The sequence below is a fragment of the Thunnus albacares genome, chromosome 12, assembly GCF_914725855.1.
Source record: "Thunnus albacares chromosome 12, fThuAlb1.1, whole genome shotgun sequence".
NCBI lineage: Eukaryota > Metazoa > Chordata > Actinopteri > Scombriformes > Scombridae > Thunnus > Thunnus albacares.
This window is the reverse complement of record NC_058117.1, coordinates 19400866-19426681: the sequence shown is the minus strand read 5'-3', so window position 1 is coordinate 19426681 and position 25816 is coordinate 19400866. Positions and strand designations below refer to the sequence as shown.

The following is a 25816-nucleotide window of genomic DNA, read 5'->3' as shown; positions in this document are numbered from 1 at the left end:
AGCAAAGGGGGCAGTGTTCATTCAACTTGATCTGAAGAATCACTTTTTGCTCTCTCCTGTGCCTCCTAGTCTTTGCCATCCTCCTCACATGAACACATCTCATTGCTCTCCTCCTGTCTCCCTCACTGTCACCCTCATGTTTCTGTTTGTGCTCTTGAGTGCAAGTAAATGAACGCCTCTCTGCAACTTGATGGATATTTATCCCATTTTGTCTTTTTCCTTTTTCCCTTTGTCTTCTCCATCCCTCCAACCTCATACTTCTTTTCATTTACCTTGTTAACTTTTTGATTTAATAACCACATTGCCTTCCTTTCCATTAAGTCCCTCTAAATTCTGTTTTTCTTCAGGCACACTCATCTCTCACGCCTACTTTCTATCTGTCAGCTTTTCCTAACTGGCACCTCTGTTCCCCCCTCCTGTCACACTTTCTCTTACTTTTCTCTCATGCATCTTTCTTGCCAACCCCCCCCCCCCCCAGTCTTCCCCATCTGTCTTGGACACACATAAATTCCTCCCCTTTTCCTCCATTTTATACCATCCATCTTTCTCTCCTTTTCTTAGCCTGAGGGCAGACTAGACTCAGCGGCTGAACGCCTCACATGCACACACACACACAAACACACACTGTATACTCTCTCCCCTAATTGCCATTTCTTCCTCTCCTTGGCACCTGTTCTTTCACCTCCCTCACTATTATCTCTCCCACTCTGTCACGATGTACTCCTCCGAGAGGTTCTGGAACTCCACCGAGCAGCTCTGGATCAACGGCTCTGAGGCAAACTTCTCTCTGGGAGGACGTGGAGATGAGGAGGAGGAGGAAGGGGATCAGCACCCTTTCCTCACAGATGCCTGGCTTGTCCCCCTCTTCTTCTCCCTCATCATGCTGGTGGGACTGGTGGGCAACTCTCTGGTTATTTATGTCATCTCTAAACACAGGCAGATGAGGACGGCGACCAACTTTTACATAGGTGAGTATGAGGAAAAAGTAACAAATGGCTAATTTCTATTTCTGATTTCTTGTAATTTGTGGAAGGGACATGAGACAAGACAGGTAGTGCTAGACCAGGGGATCACTGGGATAAAATGTGTCTTGTACTTATGCATGTCTCTCTCTCTTTCATCTATCCAGTAACGCTTCATTGCATGCCAGTAGTGGGTTCAAAAGACCTTCAGGGATTCACGAGAACACTCAATATCATTTCACTCACTCTCCTTTTGCCCAATTAGCACACAGCTATGTTTGAGAATGTCCATGTTGATTACAGGTTTCACTTTTCCCTCTTAAAGATGAGATAGGTATGAAGATGTGTGCTGAATTACAACTGAGTGCAAATTGTTTCTAAGACAGAGCACCTCAGCAGAAAATCTGATCAAACAGCTATAATAATTATCTGCTTGGGGTGTTTTGAGACTCTTCTTGTTAAATACAATTTGAAATTTGTGCAAGTAAGCAATTTTCATCGCTCAAGAGCTCACAGCTTAAAATGTGTTCTGCTTATTTATGTTGTTTTTTTTTGCAAAGGTTGGCTTTTGTGGTAGAAAAATAAAAGTACAGCATTAATACTGTATTTATATCTCAATTTTATCTCAATTTTTAAGTTTCATAATAAAAATAGTGGAAAAACACTAAACATGGAGATATGGGAGATATAGATTTTGTCTTGGGGATTGTTACTTTAATCTCGGGTGAATCCAGTAAAACAAGAGAAATCAAAGGAGTGCATCAATCACACTGCTGTCTTACATCTCCTCTGGTATTCAGTGCACACTGACTTGAAACCCGGGTGATTGATTTTTTGTTGTTGAAGTCAATTACTGCATGTCTGATGGAGCCGTGACGCACCTGTCACTTCAGGCGAATTGCAAAGGTGATTGATTAATTGAGGTGTCCATAAAAGATAAAAGATGAATAATGAATGTTTGCCACTTAGGAACATATATTTACAAGATCCTGTGTGTAAATAAAGCAAGGCTCTGTGCAATATTGTGATTTATTGAACTGTCATAACTATTTGTGCTTGTGTTTGCATAGTGTATTGCGGATGTGACATGAATTTGATCTTGGATAATATCCCAAGGCCACAGCATTGAAATAGTTTAATATTCAGCAACATTAGATTAGCGTCTGCACCATCTGCTCACCCTTCCAGCAACACGGTCCAGCTACTAGAACGTGATTAGATCAGCTAGTGAAACAAATAGGAAACAATGTGTGGCATATTTATCAAAGTGATGGGTTAAACGGAGAAAAGGGAAAGCCAGATCAGACTACCAAGGTTATCATGACAATCTCTGCTTGGTGTGGTGTGCAAACATGAATTTATATTTTTGTGTGCACTTGTGAATGTATGAATTTGCAATATTGGATGAGGAATGTGGATTCAAATCAAGCATTTCATATTTATAAGAGTGTGTGTGTGGGTGTCATCAGTCAAAAAGGCTTGATTTTCTAAACGCGCCTACAGCACATCATCAAGTAAACAAATACTGATCCTGATGCTTACGCAGTCTCTTAATACTTGACATCAGATGCACCCGATTTATCTCACTTACCATAAGCTTTACAGAGTCACTATAGCAATAGTGTCAACAAAATTGAACATTATAATCTTAATAAAAGTAGTATTCATTGCAGGGAAATTTCACTGCATTGCAATTGATTGTACAAGTGCCATCTGTTCTAATGTCAGATAATGATACTGTTGGTACAAGTTAGTGCATAAATATGATTTTTACTTATATCAGGACATATGGGTTCATAAAATGTCAAGGTGATTATCGCATCTGCTGATCACCAGGAGGAGAACTGATAAGTGGTTTAATCAGTCAATCACAATCTCTGAGTAGCTTGTTTCCAGTCTTTGTGCTAAGCTGTACAGACATGATTGTGGTTTTAATCTTTATATCTAACTCTTGGCAAGAAAGTGAATATTTCCCAAATATGTAAAGCTACCACTATCCCTCTCATTAATAACTAGATTGATAGTTTATAAAGAGGTGGAGTGCTGCATTATCATATTACATTCACACCTAATCTTTACTTCAAACATCTGCAGATACAGCATCTGTAAACACCAGACATCCTGTATGTTGTTTTCTCTCTGTGCAGCAAACCTGGCTGCCACTGACATCATCTTCTTGGTGTGCTGCGTCCCGTTCACTGCCACCCTCTATCCTCTGCCTGGATGGATCTTTGGCAACTTCATGTGCAAATTTGTTGCCTTTCTACAGCAGGTAAAAACATGACTCCTTTAAAAAAAATCTTACCACAATCATATATCAGAAATGTACTTTCTCATACACAGAACACACAAACTGCTTTCTGCACTTAAAGTACAGAAAAAAGACATTTATCAAACATCTTTATCATTTATCTGATTTGCTCTGAAATTGAACAAAACCCAGTAATTATTATAATTTAATAAATGTGCTCAAAGCAATGAAATGTCTGTCAGAGAAAAATCTGTCTTTATAATCCACTAATGGAGGTCACAGCTTGTCCTCTTATAGTTAAGGACTGTCTCAAGAAAAAATGGCCATTGTTGCCTTCATATCTGGATTTTATAGAAGAGTTTATATAAAATGAAAGAAACTTAAATTTCCCAGCTTGGAAAGACCTGCTGAAGATCCACTGGAAAGATGAAAGATAAATGACCCATCATGATCACATGATCACTTGGATGAGCTGTTCTCTTGAGCCTGTCCTCCCAAGAAAAACAACATTATAGGTCTATTCAACTTCAATAGCAAATGAGCCAAACAGGGAAATCATTCAGAATACTTTGTCAGTTAATGACAACAAATAACTCTTACAGTATAATAGATATATTATTACATGGAATAAACTAGTCACACACATCTATCTATTTTCTATCACTTTAATAGTATCATTATAATCAATTTCAGCATAGCTTGGCTCATAAGTAGTAAGGATGATCCTGAGACACTCATGCAACTACTCATTAGTCATGAAATAACGCGCCCTTGTTTTGATGGCATTCATATGAGAAAAGCCAGACTCACAAGTATAAGTCGATCCAAACATTGTCAGTATTAGCAAGGCCTCTTTCCTTATTGCGGTGTGCTGATATTGGTTAACATGGTTAGACCAACAGTCCACTACAACCTCAGACTGCAAGTGCTGTTTTAAAGCAGAGCAGGGCTACACATCAACCAATTCCGTATGAAAGGTGCTCTCATCAATACAAGACATTACTTCTTTTGCTGTTATACACAGAAGTCTGCCTCAGGTTTGATGGAAAATGGATCACGAGCAAACTGCAGTACCTGCAGTACTGCAGAATGTTGGAGCCTTGGAATTTCTCAGTAAAGGTCAATTTTGTCATAAAGTCTGTCATGACGGGTGTTATGTGTGCCTCAGGTGCTGTGATCATGAATACACAGAGTTGTGAGAAGTGCATTTTGTATCCATTAGGTCCATTGTGAAAATCGTTAGCTTTGTCTTGAAGGCACAAGCCTCTCGGCCAAATCAGCAATAGACTTTTCAAGATTCAAAGTGTTCAAGTGTCCAAAAATGTCACATAGAAAGTAGACTTCTTAAACTTCCATAAACTCTTCATCCAACATGTGCTCCCAGAGGCTGGTTGCCCGTTTATGTTTACATATGCAAAGGAAAGACACAATCTCCTGGCGGAGATCACAGAAATGGTCCAGCACCTTTCCTCTCGTTATGGACCAGTAAGTCAGTGTGTTCAGCAAACATGTCAGCAAGCAGCAGATGGAAAAGGCGTTGTTGTTGGCTGGAGGCTGAGCGAATGAAATTCACAATGTTCATGACAGTGTTCATGGTGTTTTTCAGATCACGACAATACAGACTGATGAATAATACAGTGTAAAAGCTGCACATGTGGGGCTATGGCTGAAAGCCTCGCCACCAGCCCTTGAACTCTACCGATCACAGCTGGAGTGCCATCAGTAACCAACAGGCAAACCTTTTGTAAGTTCACGCTTGTTAAAAAAACAGCTGTAGTGTGTCCCAGTAGTTCCTCCCAAAAGTGCACACCATCGAAAATCCTGACAGTTAATCAGTGTTTTCTCTGAAAACAGCTGCCTGTTTGGAAATGAGTTCAAGTTAAGGTGATACAGACTGAACCAAAATGTTAAAATTGTCGTAAAATTAAAACAATGAGCTGAAAGACAGAGTTGAGGGGAACAATGGAATCCCATTATTTTCCCATTTGTAGGTTTGTCACTATGAGCAATTCCTCTTACATTTAGGTACACAGTAATTTGTTCTTAAAGGGGATATATCATACTTTTTGTAATTTTCTCTCTTATTTTTACACTGTAATGATGTTGGATGTCAATGTTAAATATTGTTAAGGGTCCAAAACTTGAGGTGAACATATGTAAAAATGGTCTCTGCAAGTCAAAGCCCAGGCTTCAACCTGTTCTGAACACTTTGTCTGCAATGTTACCTCGACTTGGTGACATCCAATTGTTCATGCATGCCCACAAACAGCTGTCTATTCCATACTGTTTGTTGATGAGGTTGTTTACGTTGTCCACCAGCATATTTCTGATTGTATTTGTGCTCAAACATGTACAGATGTATTTGAGAAGTTTCCATTTTGTGTAAAGAATGAGAAAAAGAAGTGAAAGCTGCTGGACGTCTGATCAATCAGAAGAGAATGGGCTCATTGGGAAGGGGGTCTTAAAAGAGACAGGAGCTACAACGGCCTGTTTCAGACAAAGCCTGCACTAAGGGGCTACATAATGGGTCAGTATAAGATAAATAAGGAGATTGTTCCAATAGAGCCCCAGAATACAAATTGGTGCAGCTTTAAATCATACTGCAATTTTGGCAGGAAAACCTACTTCTGCACCTTATCATGAGTTAAACACGCAGGCAAATCTAAGGCCAAATAAAGGGAAGCCAAGCATAAGCTTCAACCTGTTGCCTCCATACAGCTTATTCAAAGAGGAATTATTGAGATCTTAAAAGGCCACTTTTCTCTTCTACACTGCAATTACATGTCACTTAGTCATCCAGTAATAACTGCAGATTACTCTAAAAAGCTAAATCTGCACCCAGACCTAAAGAGCTCAAAAAGACTTCATTGTCAGTGACGGCATAAAGGAAGTGGAGGGTTGCCATAGCTCCTGTTTAGTTAATAGGCATCCTGTCAGGGTCAAATGCAAAATGTAGACCAACACTGTCTCCAGGAAAAAAAAGTTGATACTTTTTACGTAAGAAAACTGAGCTTGACTAAAATATGCTGTAAAATTAATTATATGGATGTAAAAAGTCAGTCTATTGTGTTTGGAGATTGTGTTAAACCTCATTCATTATAAAGATGGAAGGGAGGAGAAGACGGTCTGACAGGCGGACAAAAAGAAAAGACATTTTCTTTTGAATGCAGAAAGCAGTACATGGCTAATTTGAGTGTAAGACGTCAGTCTGAGAGGCAGGCAAGCAGAAAGGATAAAAGCATTTTTAATTGTGAACTAAGAGGCATGATTCAACTTATTCATGTGGACATGGAGACTAGTACATTGGAGAAAGCAATACTATGGCAAAGCACACTTCTCTTCTAGCTTTGATTGTTTTTCTCTCCATTTGCTAGTTTCTTTTCTTTTTGAAAAGGAGCTGGCTTTTATCATCTAACCCTGTATATTTTAAAATGTTTTAATCCATTGCTTTGAAGGGAGACCCATCACCATTTATACAAGAGCAAAGGATAATTAGGTTTTTAATGATTATAAGGACTGGAGAACTGACTGCTCACCCACCTCATTATTCAAACACATTATTCAAATAAATATGGATCAATAACTTGAGTGGTGTCTCAAAGATTTCACAGTTCAATGAAAACAAATGAAAGGAAACAGTGGGTGAAGTCTCTGTTAAAGCAACATGTTGACTGATAACGTTACCACCTCTACAATTTTACATATTACAACTTGATACCATAGCAGAGAATGACCGTGGGCTTGATCAATACTAATGACTCCACAATCACTTTCTCTTTTGAAAGTTCTTTTGTTTTCATTAGCTCAACATGGGAGGACAGTGTAACAAAAGCAGCAATATTACAATTAAAGGGGACATATCATGCTTTTTGCTACTTTCTATTATTTTTATATTGTTATGATGTGAGATGTCGATGTTAAACATGGGAAAAGTTCCAAAACTTGAGGTGAACGTATGGGAAAATGCTCCCTGCAAGTCAAAAGCCCAGCATTATTTGTGCTCTGAGCACTCTTTTAGCCAAGTTACCTCTACTTTTGCACCGAACTGACATCAGACTGTTCACATATGCCCACAAACGGCTGTCTGTTCTGTAGCCTTTGTTCACGTTTTCCACTCCAAAATCGAAATCGAAATCCACTGAAATCCTGCTACCACTGTTTATTTATGTAGCCTTCGGAGCTGCTGGAATTCTTCCAAGCTGGCCAAACAGAAGCTAAAACGGCCTGTTTGAGACAGAAACTGAACTGAGGGGCTGCATAAAGGGCCAGTATAAGATAAATACAGTTTTTTGAACTGTAAATCATGCAAAGATACCAGTAGAGCCCCAGAATATAAATATGGACTTGGAAATGTGCATGATACGTCTCCTTTAAAGTATTTTGCACTGCAATATGTATATCACTTCTACTTTACACATTTCCGTTGGATCGCAGCTGTGATTATCTACTGTAGCATAATGTATCTGATGTAAAAACCTGATTTATAATTCCCGTTATTTGAAGGCCATTACAGTTTATAGGCAAAGAACATTTGACACCTGTGGGAACTTAAATCATACTACTTGCATGGCTATACCATGCATGGCCTGTTGCACAGCCTTTCACTGACATACATCAAAATGCATTATGGATTCTGGGCATGATTTGTCCCTTTACTGGTAATCGAAAGTTCAATTGAGCCCAAAGAATCTGAGGAGCAACAAGGATCCTCCTGGAAGAAATAATCTCTTCTTAACAAACATACATAAACATTAAATGTTATTTAAATCACAGCCCGGAGCACAGGATCCATACGACCCCGCAGTCATCCAAGTAGTTTACCTTAATTCTTTATCAATTTTTAGAAATATCACTGTAATGGCACCACATCTGGATTTTGTATTTTCCATGATACTTTTTTTCACTATCTAATTTGATTCTTTTCGGTCTGTTTTTCTTTCCCTTTTTGCTCTCTTACCTCTAACTCTCTCTTATTAGCAGGTTGAGGGAATGAGAGAAAGAGTGACACTGTTACACTGTCACAGTGACAAGCAGTGTCAAACTGTGTTTCAGCAATGCTAACAATCTTGTTAATCATTACTGATTGTGTTTGCACTCTGCAAAGCAAATCTTGGCTGGAAAAATCCTCCGTCATGCCCCTACGAGGACAAATAATTTGCTTTTACATAAATAACCCAATGGCCTTTTCTTTTGTACCATCATCCAGACAGATTTGACTTTTAGCTCAATTTCTGGTAAGATCCAAAAGAAGCTAACTCAGTAGTTGTTGGTGTGTGATGAATTTTGCAGCCTCTTGGGGCTTTAAACTTTCAGTCGTACAACTATAGCTACTGTATATAAAATGAAAACCTGCTGCATTGATAGAAGCTAGTGAGAGTCGATAAATGTTTACAAATTACTCATCTGTGACTCACTCATCCTTCTTTTGGTGCAAGAAATGCGAACAAGTCTCACATTCAACATTTATTGGAACAGGTGTTACTTGGAAGATAAAATGAATGCCAGTTTGTTGGTCATGAGAAAAAAAAAAAAAACTCAAGTCAGCCTCCTGTCTGTTAATTAACTTATGAGTAATGTTATGGATATTCCATAACTGACCAGGACAACAGAATGTCAAGCTGTACTCTTCTGTTCTCTCAAACAGAAGATAACACATGTTGTTTAATAAACCAGGAGCCTCACAGGCGAACCAAGGCCAGAATGCAGGTCATCATCAGACGCAACAAGACAAACCAAAGATACAGATTTAGGTCATAGGTTTATGATTCGGAACTGACGAACTAGTTTCTATGATTGGCTTAAAGGCTGGTTTTGGACTGTGAGGGTCAGACGAGTTTGGGGACACCGTACGAACAGGAGGTGTCCCTTGAGTCGCTCTCCCTTGCAAGGTTCTTCATTAAAGTTTTCCCAGAATCATCATACGAAGTTTGGTTTGGTCTTCTCTTCTTCAAACTGACAACTGCCAGTGCATCAGCTCCGAAAATCCACAACAATTAAGACGACAGTAAACTGCTTTGTAAGGCATCATGTTTTTGGTCCAAGACAAACAACAAAAGAACATGTTGTTTCTTGTATATATTAGTTACCTGGAAACATTTTTTAATAGGTTATATTCAACATGCACTGAGTAGGATGAAGATGCACACAGCACATACTGTTTATCTCTTTGAAAGCGAGGAGCCACATGTCTCCTTTTTCTTGTCACCATGAGTCACTTTCCATCTGCACCAAATGAATCCAAGACAGTGATTACTATTTTTCTCACCTCTTACTAGAAGCTCTATTTTCCTTACCATTCTGTAGTTTGTATCACTGGTGTGGTGTTGGGAGGTAATGGATGGCAATTTCAAAGAAACAGTCGGGGGGCCAGACAGAAAGATAGTAAGACAGAGAGACAGACACCTCCTCTACATCTTTGAGGAAACTGAGCAGCACATTAATTATGAAAAATGCCCACTAGAAATATTTGACTGAATGCTATATTTCCTTTAACCCTTAGAGACCCACCATAGACCCATTTTTCAACAGTATATGCCAAATAGATAAACATCATCTGGAAGCTAGGAACCTGAAGCACTGTGTGTCAAGTTTTTCTAGTCATAAATCTGTTATAAACAATGTGTTTTAGTTAGGTGCCTATTCAAATTTTGAAAGTTTAGAGTTTATAAAGGCTTAGAACGTAATGAGAGAAGTATGTGATGGTCATTTACATGCTCAAATATGTCTCATAAATTGTTGCAGCAATTTCTGGGTTAATACCGTTTGTTGCATGGATTTGGTGCAAAATTAAACCATTCCTGACCACTCGAGAATTGCTAAAAATGGTCAAAAATCCCTCCAAAATTAAGATGCTTAGACTTTGAGGAACACCATAGAAAAATCTATGCTGTGATTTGATATCAAAAACTTTTGACCTTTGGAGATTTCTGTAAGAATTGCATCTGTCAGCGATTGGATGGCGAGGACACATTTACACTGCATGCAAAAAACTGCATAAGCATAAAGGGGGCATGTCTGTAAAGGGGAGACTCGTGGGTACCCATAAAACCCCTTTGAAAATGGCCAGGCCGTTTTTTTCTCGCCAAAATTTATCCTAACTTTGGAGCGTTACTTAGCCCCCTTTCCTACAAGCTAGCATGACATGGTTGGTACCAACGGATCCCTTCCCAGATAGCAAAATTGCTGTGGACCAGATCCAGCCCACAGTGGACACTTTCGGCACTTTCATCTGGCCCACTTACCATGTGGAATGATGGCACTTGTCTGTCAACCAAGAACAAACCAGATAAACCAGAAATGGCCCACATCCAGAATGCACTTACCCGAGAGCACTGCTTCTTTATCAAAAAAGGCCCACATTTGATTTGGGATATTTGGGCCATATTTACCATTTTACATGTGGCCATTTCGGGCTCACGTCCATTTTGTCTGGGCCAGAAGAAGGCCAGCAGTGCCACATCGTAGCCTGATGTAGCACTGCTATGTGGGTTAGGTCGTCTAATTTATGATACCAGCATCTTCACTTAAGCTTTACAGCTGAGCCCAGATATCAGATTTTTTTTTCATTTGATACACATTTGCTGTGTATCATGGCTACATGGCTACAAAGATAAAACAAAATGCTGTTTGACTCCATTCAATTGTTCTTTATCATTCTTTTATCTTTACTAACATCTTCTAGTTTAATGAAAATAATTCATCATTGCATGGCATAGCATGGATAGTCCTCAAAGCAGCAGATTTAAACATTTTGTTCAGTAGTAGTAAACTTTTTTTTATCAAAATATATAAAAACAAAAGTAACTGAGACAAAATACATAACACATAAAATGCAAAACCCAGGGCTGCAACTAATAATTGTTGTCATGATCGATTATTCTGTCAATAATCCACAGCCTTTCAAGACACAATCACACTGTATTATTTTAAGAAAGATATTGTGCAACATACAATCCTCCTTTTGTAAAGCACAAATCAATCTTTCCTCATCTCACTTAAAGAAATGAGAGGAAATAGAGGCTGTGTTGCCACACTGCTCAGCTAATGATCTAAATATATTCTCTTTTCAATGTTCAAGCCAATTCCTTTAAATGGACATGCATTAAAGATAACAAAGTAGTGCAGTCTTAATCCACCAAGCTTCTTAAAAATTGAGGGGTCGCTGTATGCACTTCCTCAGTGGCCTCAACACTGAACTTATCCCGACCCCTCTCTGTGTCTCTCATCATATCCTTTGACATGCTGATGTGGTGCTCCAAACCTCTGGAGGGTAATGGGTGCTGGCTTCATAGTCATAGATAAGAGGTAGAAAGAGAAAGAGAGAAAGAGGGCCGACACATAGAGAAAAGAGTGTTTTAAATTAGATCCTATTTGGAATGGAGCATATAGAGAGAACTTTTGACCCCTTATTTCTCACCCTGCTGCACATTATTTCAAAGCAATATGGATTACTGTACCTATAGATAACACAGTAAGACTCTCAGAGGTCCATGTAAATTAAATGAACAAAATGTAATTTTTGTTTAGAGGATGAAAAGAAATGTTATGCCTGTTTTCAGTCTCATCATCCTGCTCCACTGGATATCAATGTATAGATGCGTATGAAAAGAGAACATATCCAGTCAGAGTGTTTTCTGCTGTAGAACGTAATGACTGTGAGAGTAAAGTAAAAGGATGTGTATTTTTGTTTATTATCAAAGGCTGGTTTGGGATGAAATATGTCTAAATATGAGACTGACACAGTGCTGTCAAACTTTAAAATGTTTCTTTTTATATAGGGAATTTTGTCAAAAGTCAAAGTCTGCATACTGGAACATTTAATCGCAACATGAATTCTCCATTTGGCTATAAATTAGCATTCCTCTGACGTCTCTGGGTTTAATTGAATCAAGCATCATTGAACCCTATTAAAAATTAAATTGAATGATTTGTTCTTATGCTAATTAAAAATACTTATCGCAAATGCAGCCTCGTCTCTGCTTTCCGTCTTCCTGTTCCCTTGTATGTTTCCTCTATCCCTCACTCCCTCTCATCCCGCATGCTCTTCAGTTAAAAAGCACCAGAGCTCATTAAGAAAACCTCAGGCGACTTGGAGAGCTCGTCTGAAACAAAGGTGGTGCAAAACAGCTGCTTGAGTTTCTCCTTCGCTTCTTAATGAAGTGTGATTAACTGAGGCTGGATGCACAGTGGTGGTTGCAGGGGTGGTTGCAAACTTCTGTTGCAATTATGCCATCCAAACTTGTGATATGTTTTCTGAGAACACCACTTAATGTGACGGTTTGTTTGGAAGCGGTGGTGCATTTTTTAAAAAAAAGTTCATAAAAATGTAAGAGTGAGTTGAGTGTGTAGCACTGGAAATACAAACCTGTGTTGGCATATATTTATCATAATAATAATTATCAGTGACATTTTCCAATGAATACCTGATTTGCTACTTATATGTACAAGTGTTACATGTGCTTTTTAAAACACCCTGTTAGGTCAAGTCTTTCCTTGAATAAATCCTCTGGTCCACCACAGGAAATTAAGTATTTATTTTCAGCAGTGGAGACAATGATGTCTTAATAACAACATGAGGTGGACGTCAGCTCACAGGTAAAGCATAAATAATGCTAAAAATATCATCATGCCAAGGTCAAATTTCCAAAGAAAGCTGCAACGATTTGTCGATTGATTAGTTGGTCGACAGAAAATGAATTGTGCCTCAACAATTTTGATGATTGATTTATCATTTTGAGTCATTTTTAAAGATAAATTGTCCAAATTCTCTGGTTCCAGCTTCTCAAATGTGAATATTGTGGTTTCTTCAGTCTTCTTTGATATTAAACTGAATATCTTTGGGTTGGGATAAAACAAGACATTTCAGGATGTCACCTTGGGCTTTGGAAAGCAGTGATTGACATTTTTGACCATTTTCTGACATTTTATAGACTAAACGACTAACTGGTTAACCAAAAAGTAATCAACAGATTAACTGACAATGAAAATAATTGTTAGTTTACTCAGCCAACTCGCATGGAGTAAACTATTACTTAAATGTAGAATAGCTTTAGTGTTTGGCATCTAGGCTCTGACTTTGTTGCTCCCCACAAGGAAACATTTATCTCACATAGCAGGCAGTGGGGAGCGACAATACTAACTTCCCCTCAAAACCACATTACATTCATAGCCCAGCGCCAGCCATTATGAAGAATCTCTGTGGGCCTAGGCACCAGCCGCTGTGTGGCCATTCCCCTGCTAAGCACCTCAGACTATGAAAGGAACATGCTATCTAGTCAAACTCATATGTGTGGGCCTAAGACTTGGACCCCCTGCTCCACTGGCATTAGCTGAGGAAAATACTGGCTTTTTGAGAGCAGAGCTCAGGTCCTGATGGTGTTATATATTGTAGATGGGGGCCTGAGAGAGGCAACTGTACATTGTACAGTGGCAGGAAAGAAAATCTTCACAACTGTGCATATGTGCAGGGATAAACCCAATAGCAACAGCTCTTCCAGGGCTATGCCTAATCTGGAGTTACAAAGTTTGTCTTCTGCGCTGTGCTTTGATTGCAGTAAGAACACTAAACCACAAGTCTCTGACGTTTTGCACATTTAGAGTATAGCACTATATGTTATATGTTCTGTATATGCTTCTCTGTCTTCCTTAGGTGACAGTTCAAGCCACATGTATCACTCTGACCGCTATGAGTGGGGACCGCTGTTATGTCACAGTCTACCCTCTGAAATCCCTCCGCCACCGCACCCCGAGAGTAGCCATGATTGTCAGCATCTGCATTTGGATCGGTCTGTCCTGCTAATTTGATAAAAACTACTCTCATTTTTTCTCATTGCATTTGATCTTTATTTGTTCATTCATTCACTACAGTGTACAGTTGTGTATAAAAAAAAAAAAAAAAAAAAAAAATTGCCATTCTGTCCAGGCTCCTTCATCCTGTCCACCCCGATTTTAATGTACCAGCGTATTGAGGAGGGTTACTGGTATGGCCCCAGGCAGTACTGCATGGAGAGATTCCCCTCGAAGACACATGAGAGGGCTTTCATCTTGTACCAGTTCATCGCCGCCTACTTGCTGCCTGTTCTCACTATCTCCTTCTGCTATACTCTGATGGTGAAGAGGGTGGGCCAGCCCACTGTAGAACCTGTTGACAACAACTATCAGGTATGGACATGGTTTGTTGTGCTTTGTTTAATTGCTTGGCTTAATTTTAAGATGTGACTGCTAATGCTACTAATTTACAGCTAATTAAATGTCAAAAAGACTGTTCTCTTCTCTTCAAGTATCTTCGGCGGTTCCTGTTTCTTTACATTTGTTATCTTGCTTTTGATGTTGACTGTCTCTGAAAATGTGTTTTAAAGCACCTGTCTTTAAAGTGGCTATATTCTTTTGTTTTATAATAACAATGACTATGCCAACAAATGACTATGTGTAATGTAAAAGGTGTTGCTTGTAGTGACATTATTACCTGGCTCTGCAGTCCCCCTTCAGCTTTATGGTGTTTCTTCAGTGACTTTTCAGCTCATGTGTTTGGTTTTTGGCCCACAACTTTGCTATTTTGGTTCACTCTCATAGCTGTTGTCAGCAAAAAGCTCTTAAAACCCTTTAACTTTATGCTAACTACCCAGCATCAAAATGCAAGTAGACAAGGTTAATGACTATCTTGTGAACACAGCGGAGCATTTAGCAGCGAAGGAACCAGGGCTTTGTTTCCCTATAACGACTTAAGTGTGTTTTCTAAGAGCGTTTCTCCAAATTTCTACATGCATTTCCCAAAGCAGTGTTTAAAAGCAAGTGCATGCCGCTCAGAGCTACTTAATGTCGACTGTTTGTGGTGCTGAAGATGATGATGAACACATTTTAAAGTAACTTTGCATATTTAATCGTCTGTAAGTCATGCTATATAATGAAAGCTCACACATCACAAAATGCAAATGCTGTAAACTACACAAACACACACAAAAAGTAAGCTTAATGTGCAGTAAACAGTCCATAGCCCTTATATTTCAGGTTACTGGGAGGAAGTCGGTATAACATTACTAACCATATTAAAACTAAAAACAGCGGAGGTTTCTGTAAGTTTCATGAATATGTCATTCTGTCATCATTTCTGTATTAGACTTGCTGTATGTAAGCGTGAGGTAAACAACATTCACACCATAAATAGAAAGAAGAGAGAAGATACAGAACCTGAAAATATACCACCAGGGAAGTGGCATTTCAGATGAACACATTATGCAAGAGAGAAAGGAGGACAATTTTAGCAATTTTAGACAATTTAAACATTAACATCATTTTACGTCAAACATCACTCAACAAAGAACACCATTACTCATGAAAACATATAAACCTAAAAATGAACAAAAACAATGAAAACCAAAATAAAACATGCATCTTAAGATGCTCTGAGCCTCCACTTGTTAATCTACAGTCATTTCTAAGAGCATCTTCAGTTACAGTGCTTTTAAAAAACACCTCTTGAGCTAGAGAAGGTTTGCAAGATTTTGTGATCATCTTAAGTCATCTTAAGTTGCTTTTGGGAAACAAGGCAAAGATATTTCTCTCAAGAGTTAGTGGATAACAAAACAGAGTGGATATTGGACTTGCATTCACCAAGTGGACAGAAAAACGACTCCAAATTAAGTTAAGTTTAAATATATTTTATTTAAAGATCACATTACATACAGAAAGCAACACAATGTGTTTCACCAGGCCAAGAGCAATACATGTATAATGACAAAAAATACGAGCATACATACCGTCATACAGAAAAACAAACCAACATAATTAATGCTAATGTTGCTTCATATCTGCTGAATGTGTAAAGAGGCAACTGTTTGCTAACAAGACCGCCACATCAGTGTGTGATAATATTGTAATAAATCTGAGTTCAGACAGAAACCAGAACTTATATGGGATAAATGACAGAGACCTCAGAATAATCGACACCAGACCATCAGAGTATCAAGCAAAATAGAAATCTTTATTAAGTAAACACCAATAAAAAGAAGGGGCTTCGGAGTTTCACTAAATAGGATAGTTATGCCACTTGAGGGGGAGTCAGGGCTGGCCACACTATAAAATTTCACACCACCATCCAAAGATGCAAGACACTACAAGAATAAGAGCACATCACCACAACTTCAGGAAATACCTGGGAGCACACCACAATGCACACAGTGGAGTCGCACGTCTACTTTAAGAAAGAGGGTGGAGCCAATACAAGACCTCCCCCCACCCGGAACCCAACTCAATCCCACCCAGCTTCTCTCCTGTCCCCACGGCAATAAAATACAACAACAAATACACAATACATACAAGTTAAAATATATACTAAACTTGCGTGGTCGACGAGACCCCCCCCCGGGGTCTGAGCTTGTGGCACCGTCCAACTCCCCGGGGAACCACGGCTCCGTCGGACGGCGCAGCAGGGAACGGCGGCGTGCCGGAGGCAGCAGCGAGGTTGAAGAGCAGCGGCGGCGGCTTGCGCTCCTAAAGCCCCAGCCCTAACTAACTAAAGGAGGCAACAGACCTCCCCTCCTAACACAGGAACTCACTAACCCCCTATCGTACCTGTCTTCGTCGCCGGCAGCCCTAAACGGCAGCGAACGACACCCTCCCGCTCCCGGAATGAACGCAGCCACACCGCAGGACAGCACGCTCTCCCGACCTCCACACACACGAATGCCCGCTCTCCCCTTCCCCCTTTTCAGAGTCCCACAGCTGCGCAATCAGCCACACCTGACACTCATTAGTCCATCACTTGTCAGTCCAATCAAGGTATCTTCGCCAATTCACATCACACTTTCCCCTCTCCTAATGAAAAAGACTCGTCCCCGAGTCACTGCACTATCATCTGGTAATCTTGCGACCAAACAGGTGGCCTCCGGTGACGTAGGGGGCGACCACCGGAACTCCCCTGACCGTTGGACTCTGGCCTCTCCTCTTGACTGGAGCAGGCTGCAGGTGCATCCTCAGGGGAAGGGCCCACAGATGTGGGGGAATCAGAGCAGTTTTTTAGAGGGATCCTCTGTGTTCCTCCCGCTCCAGAAGACACGGAGCCTTGAGCCGCATGATCCCTTAGTGGCAACCTCTCTCCTTCCGATGTCCCCAGGTCAGCTGGGCGGCGATGATGGACCCAGCCCGCACCAAACCGGACCTCTGAACGCTGTCGTCTAGGTCTGGTCAGCTGAATGTCGGGTCTGTCGAGTCCGTCAGCCCTCCTGGACACTGGATCACTGGTCACTGCCAAAGAAGAATTATAGGGCTTAAGCCGGTTGAAATGCACAACACACTCAGGGCCTCCCTCCACTGACATTAGTCTATAGAGCACATCTGTCACTCTTTCGACCACCCTAAAAGGGCCTTTATACCTCCTCTGTAACTTGGGACACAGCCCTCTCTTCCTAGCCTTGTTCTGCACCCAGACTAACTCTCCCTCAGAGTAATACTGAAAATTGGCCCTGAAATCATAAGAATTTTTCTGTTTCTCTGAGGCCCTGGACTGATGTCTTCTTACTGCCTCTACAACTGTCGAAAGTGTCTCTCTCATCCTGGATACATAGTCATTAACAGAAGAAAAATGTTCCTGGGTGTCTAGGTTTAACATGATGTCAATAGGCAGAACAATTTCTTGCCCAAACAAGACTTTATAAGGAGTGAATGCAGTACTGGCATGAACACTACTCCGATATGCCAACATCACATAAGGCAACAGAGTGTCCCAGTTTAACTGGTTGTCCTCTACAAACAACGACAGCATGGACAACAGGGTACGGTTAAAACGCTCTATGAGGCCATCTGACTGGGCATGATAAGGGGATGTACGAGACTTGTGAATATGCAAAAGCCTACACACCTCCCTGAACAAAGTAGACTCAAAATTTCTGCCTTGATCTGAATGGATACTGCGGGGAACCCCAAAACGACACACCCACTCCTCTGTCAGCACTTTAGCAATAGTGCTAGCTTCCTGATTAGGAAGAGGAAAGGCCTCAGTCCACTTTGAAAAATAGTCCCCTATCACTAGGATATACTTATTCTTACAAGGGGTTTCTGGAAGAGGGCCAAGGATATCCAGTGCCACCCGTTCAAAAGGTCTTGATGTAACTGATGGCTGCAACGGAGCACATGGAAGCTTACCCTGGGTCTTGCGGGAGGAACAATCTACACACTCTTTCACCCATCTCTTAACATCCCCAAACCATCCTGGCCAATAAAAACGGTCCTTTACCTTCCCTTGTAACTTATGCACCCCCAAGTGACCCCCTGTGGCGTCATTGTGTAGCTGTGCCAAAACCTTAGGTATCAAAGAACAAGGGAGGACCACCTGTGTTTGGGAAGCAGCGTCAGAATGGGCAGGGGGGATCCGCACCAACCTAGATCCTTGCACATGCAGTTGACTCCAAACAGGAGCATACTTATGTAATTCAGGGTCATCTGGCATATGACACTCATCTGCCTGCTTTTTACAGTCTATAATCTGCCGTAGCTCTCTGTCATCCATTTGGGCTTGGGCTAGCTCATCTATCTCCCTCGCTTCGCTAGGGGGACCGTGAGGGATTTCCTGTACAGCACACACTTTCGAGATCTCCTTGCTTGTCTCTTTACTGGCTGGCAACTCCTGACCCTGTCCTCCCCCATCACCGAAGGCAGGCAACCTTGAAAGAGCATCAGCATTTGCATGAAGTTTGCCTGGCCGATGTACGATCTTATATTGGAAATTAGCAAGTTGTTCCACCCAGCGAGCTAGCTGCCCCTCCAGCCCCTGGAAATTATGTAACCACCGCAAGGAATTATGGTCAGTACGTAACACAAACTCCTTACCTAACAGGTAATGTTTGAAATGTTTAGTAAACATGACCATGCTCAAAAGCTCTTTTTTTGTGGTAGCATATTTACGCTCTTGCTTAGTAAGTGCCCTGCTGGCATATGCAACAACTCGTTCATGCCCCCCCCATTCTTGAGATAGCACTGCGCCAATTCCCACATCACTGGCATCAGTGTCTAAGATGAATGTTTTGTTTGGGTCTGGATACGCCAACACAGGCGCAGTAATAAGGCTGGCTTTTAGCTGATCAAATGCTCGTTGACAATCTTCAGTCCATTGAAAACGCTTTCCTTTCTCCGCCAGCTGATGTAAAGGACGAGCGATATCAGCAAAACCCTTCACAAAACGCCTATAGTAGGAGGCTAGCCCTACAAAACTCTGGACCTCCGTCTGGTTTCTTGGAACGGGCCACTCCCTCACTGCAGCTACCTTAGCAGGGTCCGCCATCACCCCTTCAGCAGAGATGACATGCCCTAAATAATGAACCTGAGTAGAGAACAGATTACATTTAGAGGGTTTAATTTTCAAGTTGGCCTGCTGAAGTTTTACAAGCACCTCATCAAGACGAGCCAGATGTTCTTGAAATGTGCGCCCAAACACAATAATGTCATCCAAATACACTAGACAAGTTGTCCACTGCAAGTCTGCAAGGATTAAATCCATTAGTCTTTGAAATGTACTTGGCGCATTGCAGAGGCCAAAACTCAAAACATTGAATTCAAACAACCCCTGACGTGTTATGAAAGCAGTTTTATAGCGATCCTTAGGGTCAACTTCCACCTGCCAGTAACCACTAGCTAGATCGAGAGTGGAAAACCAGCAGGCATGGCTTAAGCTGTCGAGAGCATCATCTATCCTGGGAAGAGGATATGCATCCTTACTAGTGACATCATTAAGTTTTCTGTAGTCAACACAAAAACGGAGCCCACCCCCTTTCTTCCGCACCAGAACTACAGGGGCTGCCCAGGGACTACAAGATGGCCGAATGATGCCGCTGTCAAGCATTTGTTTCAGACCATCTGCTACCTCCTGCTGCAAATGGAGCGGGACCCTTCGTGGAGGCAACTTGATAGGCTTGGCTTCACCTGTATCAATTTCATGCATTGTCAAATGAGTTCTGCCCAAATCAGTTTCACCCCGGCTAAAGACAGAGAGATTCCGGTGCAATAACTGTTTTACTGCCTCGGTTTGTTCAACGGAGAGACCCTTATCCCCCACCCCAAATTGACTCATGAGGCTGTCGACTGTCCAGGATTGTAAGGCGTCACCCCCTTCCCCGGTACATCCTCCCACCTCATCAACCTCTATGTCAGTAAAGAGCGTACCCACTTTCATGCCCTTTTTCAGTGGTAAAGCATCACTAGTCACATTAATAACCCGTACTGGCAGTGTCCCCTTCTCCACCTTACAAACCACACGGGCTACCAATAGATCACAGTGTTTAGACAGGGCTGAGGTGGGTTCCAACATCCCCTCTGCATAATCCCCCCATGCACTTTGGACCATACCTGAAATTATGGCCTCACTCCGTGGTGGTACTACTGTATCATTCTGAACAACAACAGTTTGGGGCTGTGATGTTGGGTTAAGATCTACAAGGGGGAATGTCTTCCCCATTATCCGGCAAGTTTTCTCACCAAGGTCAACCACGGCACCATATCTGGACAGAAAGTCAAAGCCAAGAAGAATTTCTTCAGATGGTACGTCAGACACCAAAAAATCAGCAACCAAGGCCAAAGAATCAAATTGACATACTGTCTGCCAGCCCCCAAGAACCTCCATCGCCCCACCATTTGCTGCTCTTGCATCCCCAACATATTTTTGTAAGTCAGATCCTCCCTTAGTAATAGAAAGCCAAATCTGCTTAGGTATAACAGAGCGTGTGGCTCCAGTATCAACCAACACATGACGACTGGACCCACCGATCTTGGCTGCAAGATAGCCAGAGCCTCCTGTAGCCTCCTCAAGGGCCCTAGTAGATACCGATGAAGAGGGGGCGGGCATTGGGCCCTCTGTGCACGCCCCCTCTAGTTTCCCTGCAAATAAGGACAGTTGCGACGTATGTGCCGGTTACATCCACACTCCCAACATCTCCCTCCCGGCTCCATAGTCTCTCGTTTAGCTGTAGTATTACCATATGTGTTAGCTGGCTGGGGTAAAGGGGTTGATGTAACTGGGGCAGGACGTACAGGGTTTGATTTTAAAACCTGTACAGTAGCCTGCAAAGACTTGACCTCCTGCCTTAACCCTTCCACCACCCCAAGCAAAGTTTCTATCTGCTCATCACCTTTAGACTTCTGTTCTGAAATCCCCCGAACCTTAGCATCTTGAGCTAAATGGCTATTTTCCAGGCCTCTAATGAGCTCAAGTTCGGAAGCCAAATTTATTGCAGCCTCTAATGTTACAGGTTTGGCACTGCGAAGGCCAATACGCAAATCTCCACTGCCCACATGAGTGATAAAATGGTCCCTTGCCAATAAGTCTTGAGTATTGAGGTCTGCAGAGGGGTAGGCTCTAGCGACCAGCCGGCGCAAAGCGATACCAAATTCACGGACAGTCTCATTATGAAGCCTCCTTCGTGAGGAGAAGCTAGCCCTGTTCCAATCATCACTATCACAGGGATCCAGACACCTCCCCATAGCATCTTTCAACAAGGTATAATTAGTTTTAGCTGCTGCTGATAACCCACTGTAAACCTCACGGGCTCGGCCAGACAATAAGAGACTCATAAATTTTAATCTTAATGATTCATCCCAATTGTTTACATCAGCGGCCATCTCAAATTGCTCGGCCCAGTCTGACCATTCTCGTCCAGCACCAGTAAAAGTCTCTGGCATAAAAACTGGGCGGGGAGTTGCAACATTAGCACTTGAAGGAGGAGGGACATCTTGGTTGATGGCTAACTCAACAGGTTGAGGTGCGTTATTCTCAGGCTCTGACATTTTTAAATGATTGATCCCACCGCTGCCACCAGTGTAATAAATCTGAGTTCAGACAGAAACCAGAACTTATATGGGATAAATGACAGAGACCTCAGAATAATCGACACCAGACCATCAGAGTATCAAGCAAAATAGAAATCTTTATTAAGTAAACACCAATAAAAAGAAGGGGCTTCGGAGTTTCACTAAATAGGATAGTTATGCCACTTGAGGGGGAGTCAGGGCTGGCCACACTATAAAATTTCACACCACCATCCAAAGATGCAAGACACTACAAGAATAAGAGCACATCACCACAACTTCAGGAAATACCTGGGAGCACACCACAATGCACACAGTGGAGTCGCACGTCTACTTTAAGAAAGAGGGTGGAGCCAATACAAGACCTCCCCCCACCCGGAACCCAACTCAATCCCACCCAGCTTCTCTCCTGTCCCCACGGCAATAAAATACAACAACAAATACACAATACATACAAGTTAAAATATATACTAAACTTGCGTGGTCGACGAGACCCCCCCCCGGGGTCTGAGCTTGTGGCACCGTCCAACTCCCCGGGGAACCACGGCTCCGTCGGACGGCGCAGCAGGGAACGGCGGCGTGCCGGAGGCAGCAGCGAGGTTGAAGAGCAGCGGCGGCGGCTTGCGCTCCTAAAGCCCCAGCCCTAACTAACTAAAGGAGGCAACAGACCTCCCCTCCTAACACAGGAACTCACTAACCCCCTATCGTACCTGTCTTCGTCGCCGGCAGCCCTAAACGGCAGCGAACGACACCCTCCCGCTCCCGGAATGAACGCAGCCACACCGCAGGACAGCACGCTCTCCCGACCTCCACACACACGAATGCCCGCTCTCCCCTTCCCCCTTTTCAGAGTCCCACAGCTGCGCAATCAGCCACACCTGACACTCATTAGTCCATCACTTGTCAGTCCAATCAAGGTATCTTCGCCAATTCACATCACACTATGATAAGATGTGTTGCATTTATAGCTTGCTTTTGCTACTACTGCTCCTCAGGTCAACCTCCTGTCTGAGAGAACAATCAGCATCAGGAGCAAGGTCTCCAAGATGGTGGTAGTGATCGTCCTCCTCTTCGCCATCTGCTGGGGTCCCATCCAGATATTCGTCCTCTTCCAGTCTTTCTATCCAAACTACCAGGCCAACTATGCCACGTACAAGATTAAGACATGGGCCAACTGCATGTCTTATGCCAACTCCTCCGTCAACCCCATAGTCTACGGTTTCATGGGAGCCAGCTTTCAAAAGTCGTTCAGAAAAACCTTCCCCTTCCTGTTCAAGCACAAGGTCAGAGATAGCAGCATGGCTTCAAGGACTGCCAATGCTGAGATCAAGTTTGTTGCAGCAGAGGAAGGAAACAATAATAATGGAGTAAATTAATTTTGACAATTAACAATAGGAGGAATGATTATTGTTTGTATCTTGAGACATCGCAGCCGAAGAAAATTAAAATAATGATAAATGCCGATCATGAGTTCTGGCTTGTTTCAAAGGGAGAGACACATTTTATTTACTGTATGTTAATGAATTCAACTAATTAACAACTAGATGTGGAGAAACACAGACTCATAATATGGATGGACACCAACAGCGTTTGCACAGTGTCACCTGTTCCCCTGTCAAGGCCAGGCAGTGTTGGCACATAACCTCATCTATCAAGCTGCCAAACACCACAGCCAAATAATAATAGAGGTCAGTGACATAGATATAATGAAGAAAAGGAGCAAAAGTGCAACAGCTGCACATGGGAGTCCTAATCCCCATAAGATTATGGCTGATAAGGTCTCCAGCTTTGGTATAAAGCATTTGGACAGTTGACAATTTTACATAAGCTAAGGAGAGGGACACATTTTTGGAAATGACTGAACACTGAATGCTGATTCATAATTGACAATTAATACACTAGATGTACTATACATTGACATGCTTTTTATAACTTGTTTTGTGGTTGACATTTGTTTCTTCACTGAAGAGAAAAATAATAATTCAATTGAAGACACTGTATCTGTGATTCTGGAAAACAGCAAACTTACCTCTTCAAAGTAAGTAGATTAACATTTTGGGAAACACACTTATTTCCTTTCTTGCCGAGAGTTAGATGAGAAGGTCTGTACTACTCTCACGTCGGTATGCTAGATATGAAGCTATAGCTAACAGCAATTAGCTTAGATGGGAAAAAGCTAGCCTGGCTCTGTCTGAAGCTCCAAAATACACACAGAGAGCCAAAGTCAAACTGGAACTTCAGGATTCCACTTCAGAAGTAGGAAAACCTCATTAAAAATCCCACTGACATTTGTAACTATACTAATAGTTAAAATCCAGTCTTGGAACTGAAGATTTCTCAACAGTACATTGTGCAGTTCGCTTTATATGTTTAGATAAGGATGCAGATTTTCTTAAAAACAATCTAATATCATTGTTTATTCAATATTCATGTTTTTTAACTGCCTCTAATGAACATCATTTCCCATAAGTCCTGGATGTTTGTAAGCTAAACATCATGACTCGACAGAGGTGAGGAGTCCATTAGCAAGGGGAGAGGTTGCGGCTAGTTCAGACATGTCTGTAATAACAGCAGCACAGAGAGGAGTGAACACTGCACAAGCCTTTACACAACAGAGATTAAAAATATAAAGTTGAAAAATGACTTTAGAAGACAGTGTTGGGGAGTTTTTATGGATATGGACAAAACCAAGTTATAGTGACGTATGTATCTGCGCTGCCAGGCTCGTAGTTCTTTTAATGGGGGCTGTAGTTTTTTCTGTGCGCACAATGAAAACGTTCTTTAACTTTGTTAAAATAACAAAAGTTTAAACTTCTGATAGCATCTGCTGTGGTGGATGCTGAGGCATCTTAGAATATGGTAAGTAAACCCCAGGAACACACTGAAAGACAGATGAAAGAAATGCCAAATAAGAGATTGCATTGAGTTACAGAAGCTAGTGGAATGGAGGCTAACCGGAGGTGACGTAATGACTTCAGCTCTCAGTACCTCTAAATCTCACTGTATATTCCGTCTTGTGTTTAATCCATACACAAACATAAATGTAGAAACAGTTTATCCAACAATCTTTTTTGGTGGCAACTCTTTCTCATAAATATAAAAAAGGAGCCAGGCTTGCTTTGTCCTCCTGCTTCCAGCCTTTATGCTAAGCTAAGCTAATCACCACTTGGCTCTGGCTCTGTACAGGACATGCGTGGTATCAATCTTCTAATCTAACTCTTGGAAAGAAAACGAAAAGCATATTTTCTCAAAATATCGAAATATTACCTGAAACAAGATTAGGTCAAAACCTAGTATATGGTTGGACCGTATATGGTAAATGTGCAACATTGTGGCCAATTTGTTACAGGGATAGTCAGTGGTAGTGTCTATAATGTGAATTCCTTGATATTAAATGTTCATCGATTTTCTGTAGTGGTCCCAGTAATATTTGTTGTTAAGTGTACTGAAGTAGCATATCACATGACATGGTTAAGCTACGTTTGAGTAAAAAAAAAAAAAAATCATAAATGCAGTTGCAAGAACAATACTTTCCACACATATTTTTAGATGTTTGATTTGAAAGAGAACTAATTTTAATTTTAATTACAGCTATTATATTTATCTGTTACCTCCCCTGCTCTTTCATCTGTTTCTATCTGTGGATGTCTCTCATTTTTTCACTCTGTATTGAGTGTTTTGTGAGAGTGATTGTTATTCGGGTTGCTTTAACTGTGTTCTCTCCCTCATACCTCTCGGCGCATGGAGAGCTGTTTTCTCTCGTACTCTGCGAGCTCTGTTTGTCGTGGTTAGAATGCAGCCAAAGCTGCCGTTG

At 41.6% G+C, this 25816-nt stretch overlaps 1 protein-coding gene across 1 annotated transcript; it reads left to right on the top strand.

Moving 5' to 3' along the window:
* Nucleotides 1–538: 538 nt before the first annotated feature.
* On the top strand, nt 539–25373 carry kiss1ra (KISS1 receptor a). The gene is made up of 5 exons (XM_044369113.1): nt 539–968; nt 3110–3234; nt 13862–13997; nt 14135–14373; nt 22998–25373. The coding sequence occupies exons 1-5, from the start codon at nt 716–718 to the stop codon at nt 23376–23378; spliced, it is 1134 nt and encodes a 377-aa protein (XP_044225048.1). The 5' UTR covers nt 539–715; the 3' UTR covers nt 23379–25373.
* Nucleotides 25374–25816: the final 443 nt, after the last annotated feature.

What these genes read in the sequence shown, in the direction of transcription:
- kiss1ra (XM_044369113.1), top strand. Translation starts at nt 716, where the DNA reads ATGTACTCCTCCGAGAGGTTCTGGAACTCCACCGAGCAGCTCTGGATC. An exon ending in GGCGACCAACTTTTACATAG is followed by an intron (nt 969 to 3,109) that starts GTGAGTATGAGG and finishes CTCTCTGTGCAG; the next exon opens with CAAACCTGGCTGCCACTGAC. An exon ending in CAGCATCTGCATTTGGATCG is followed by an intron (nt 13,998 to 14,134) that starts GTCTGTCCTGCT and finishes CATTCTGTCCAG; the next exon opens with GCTCCTTCATCCTGTCCACC.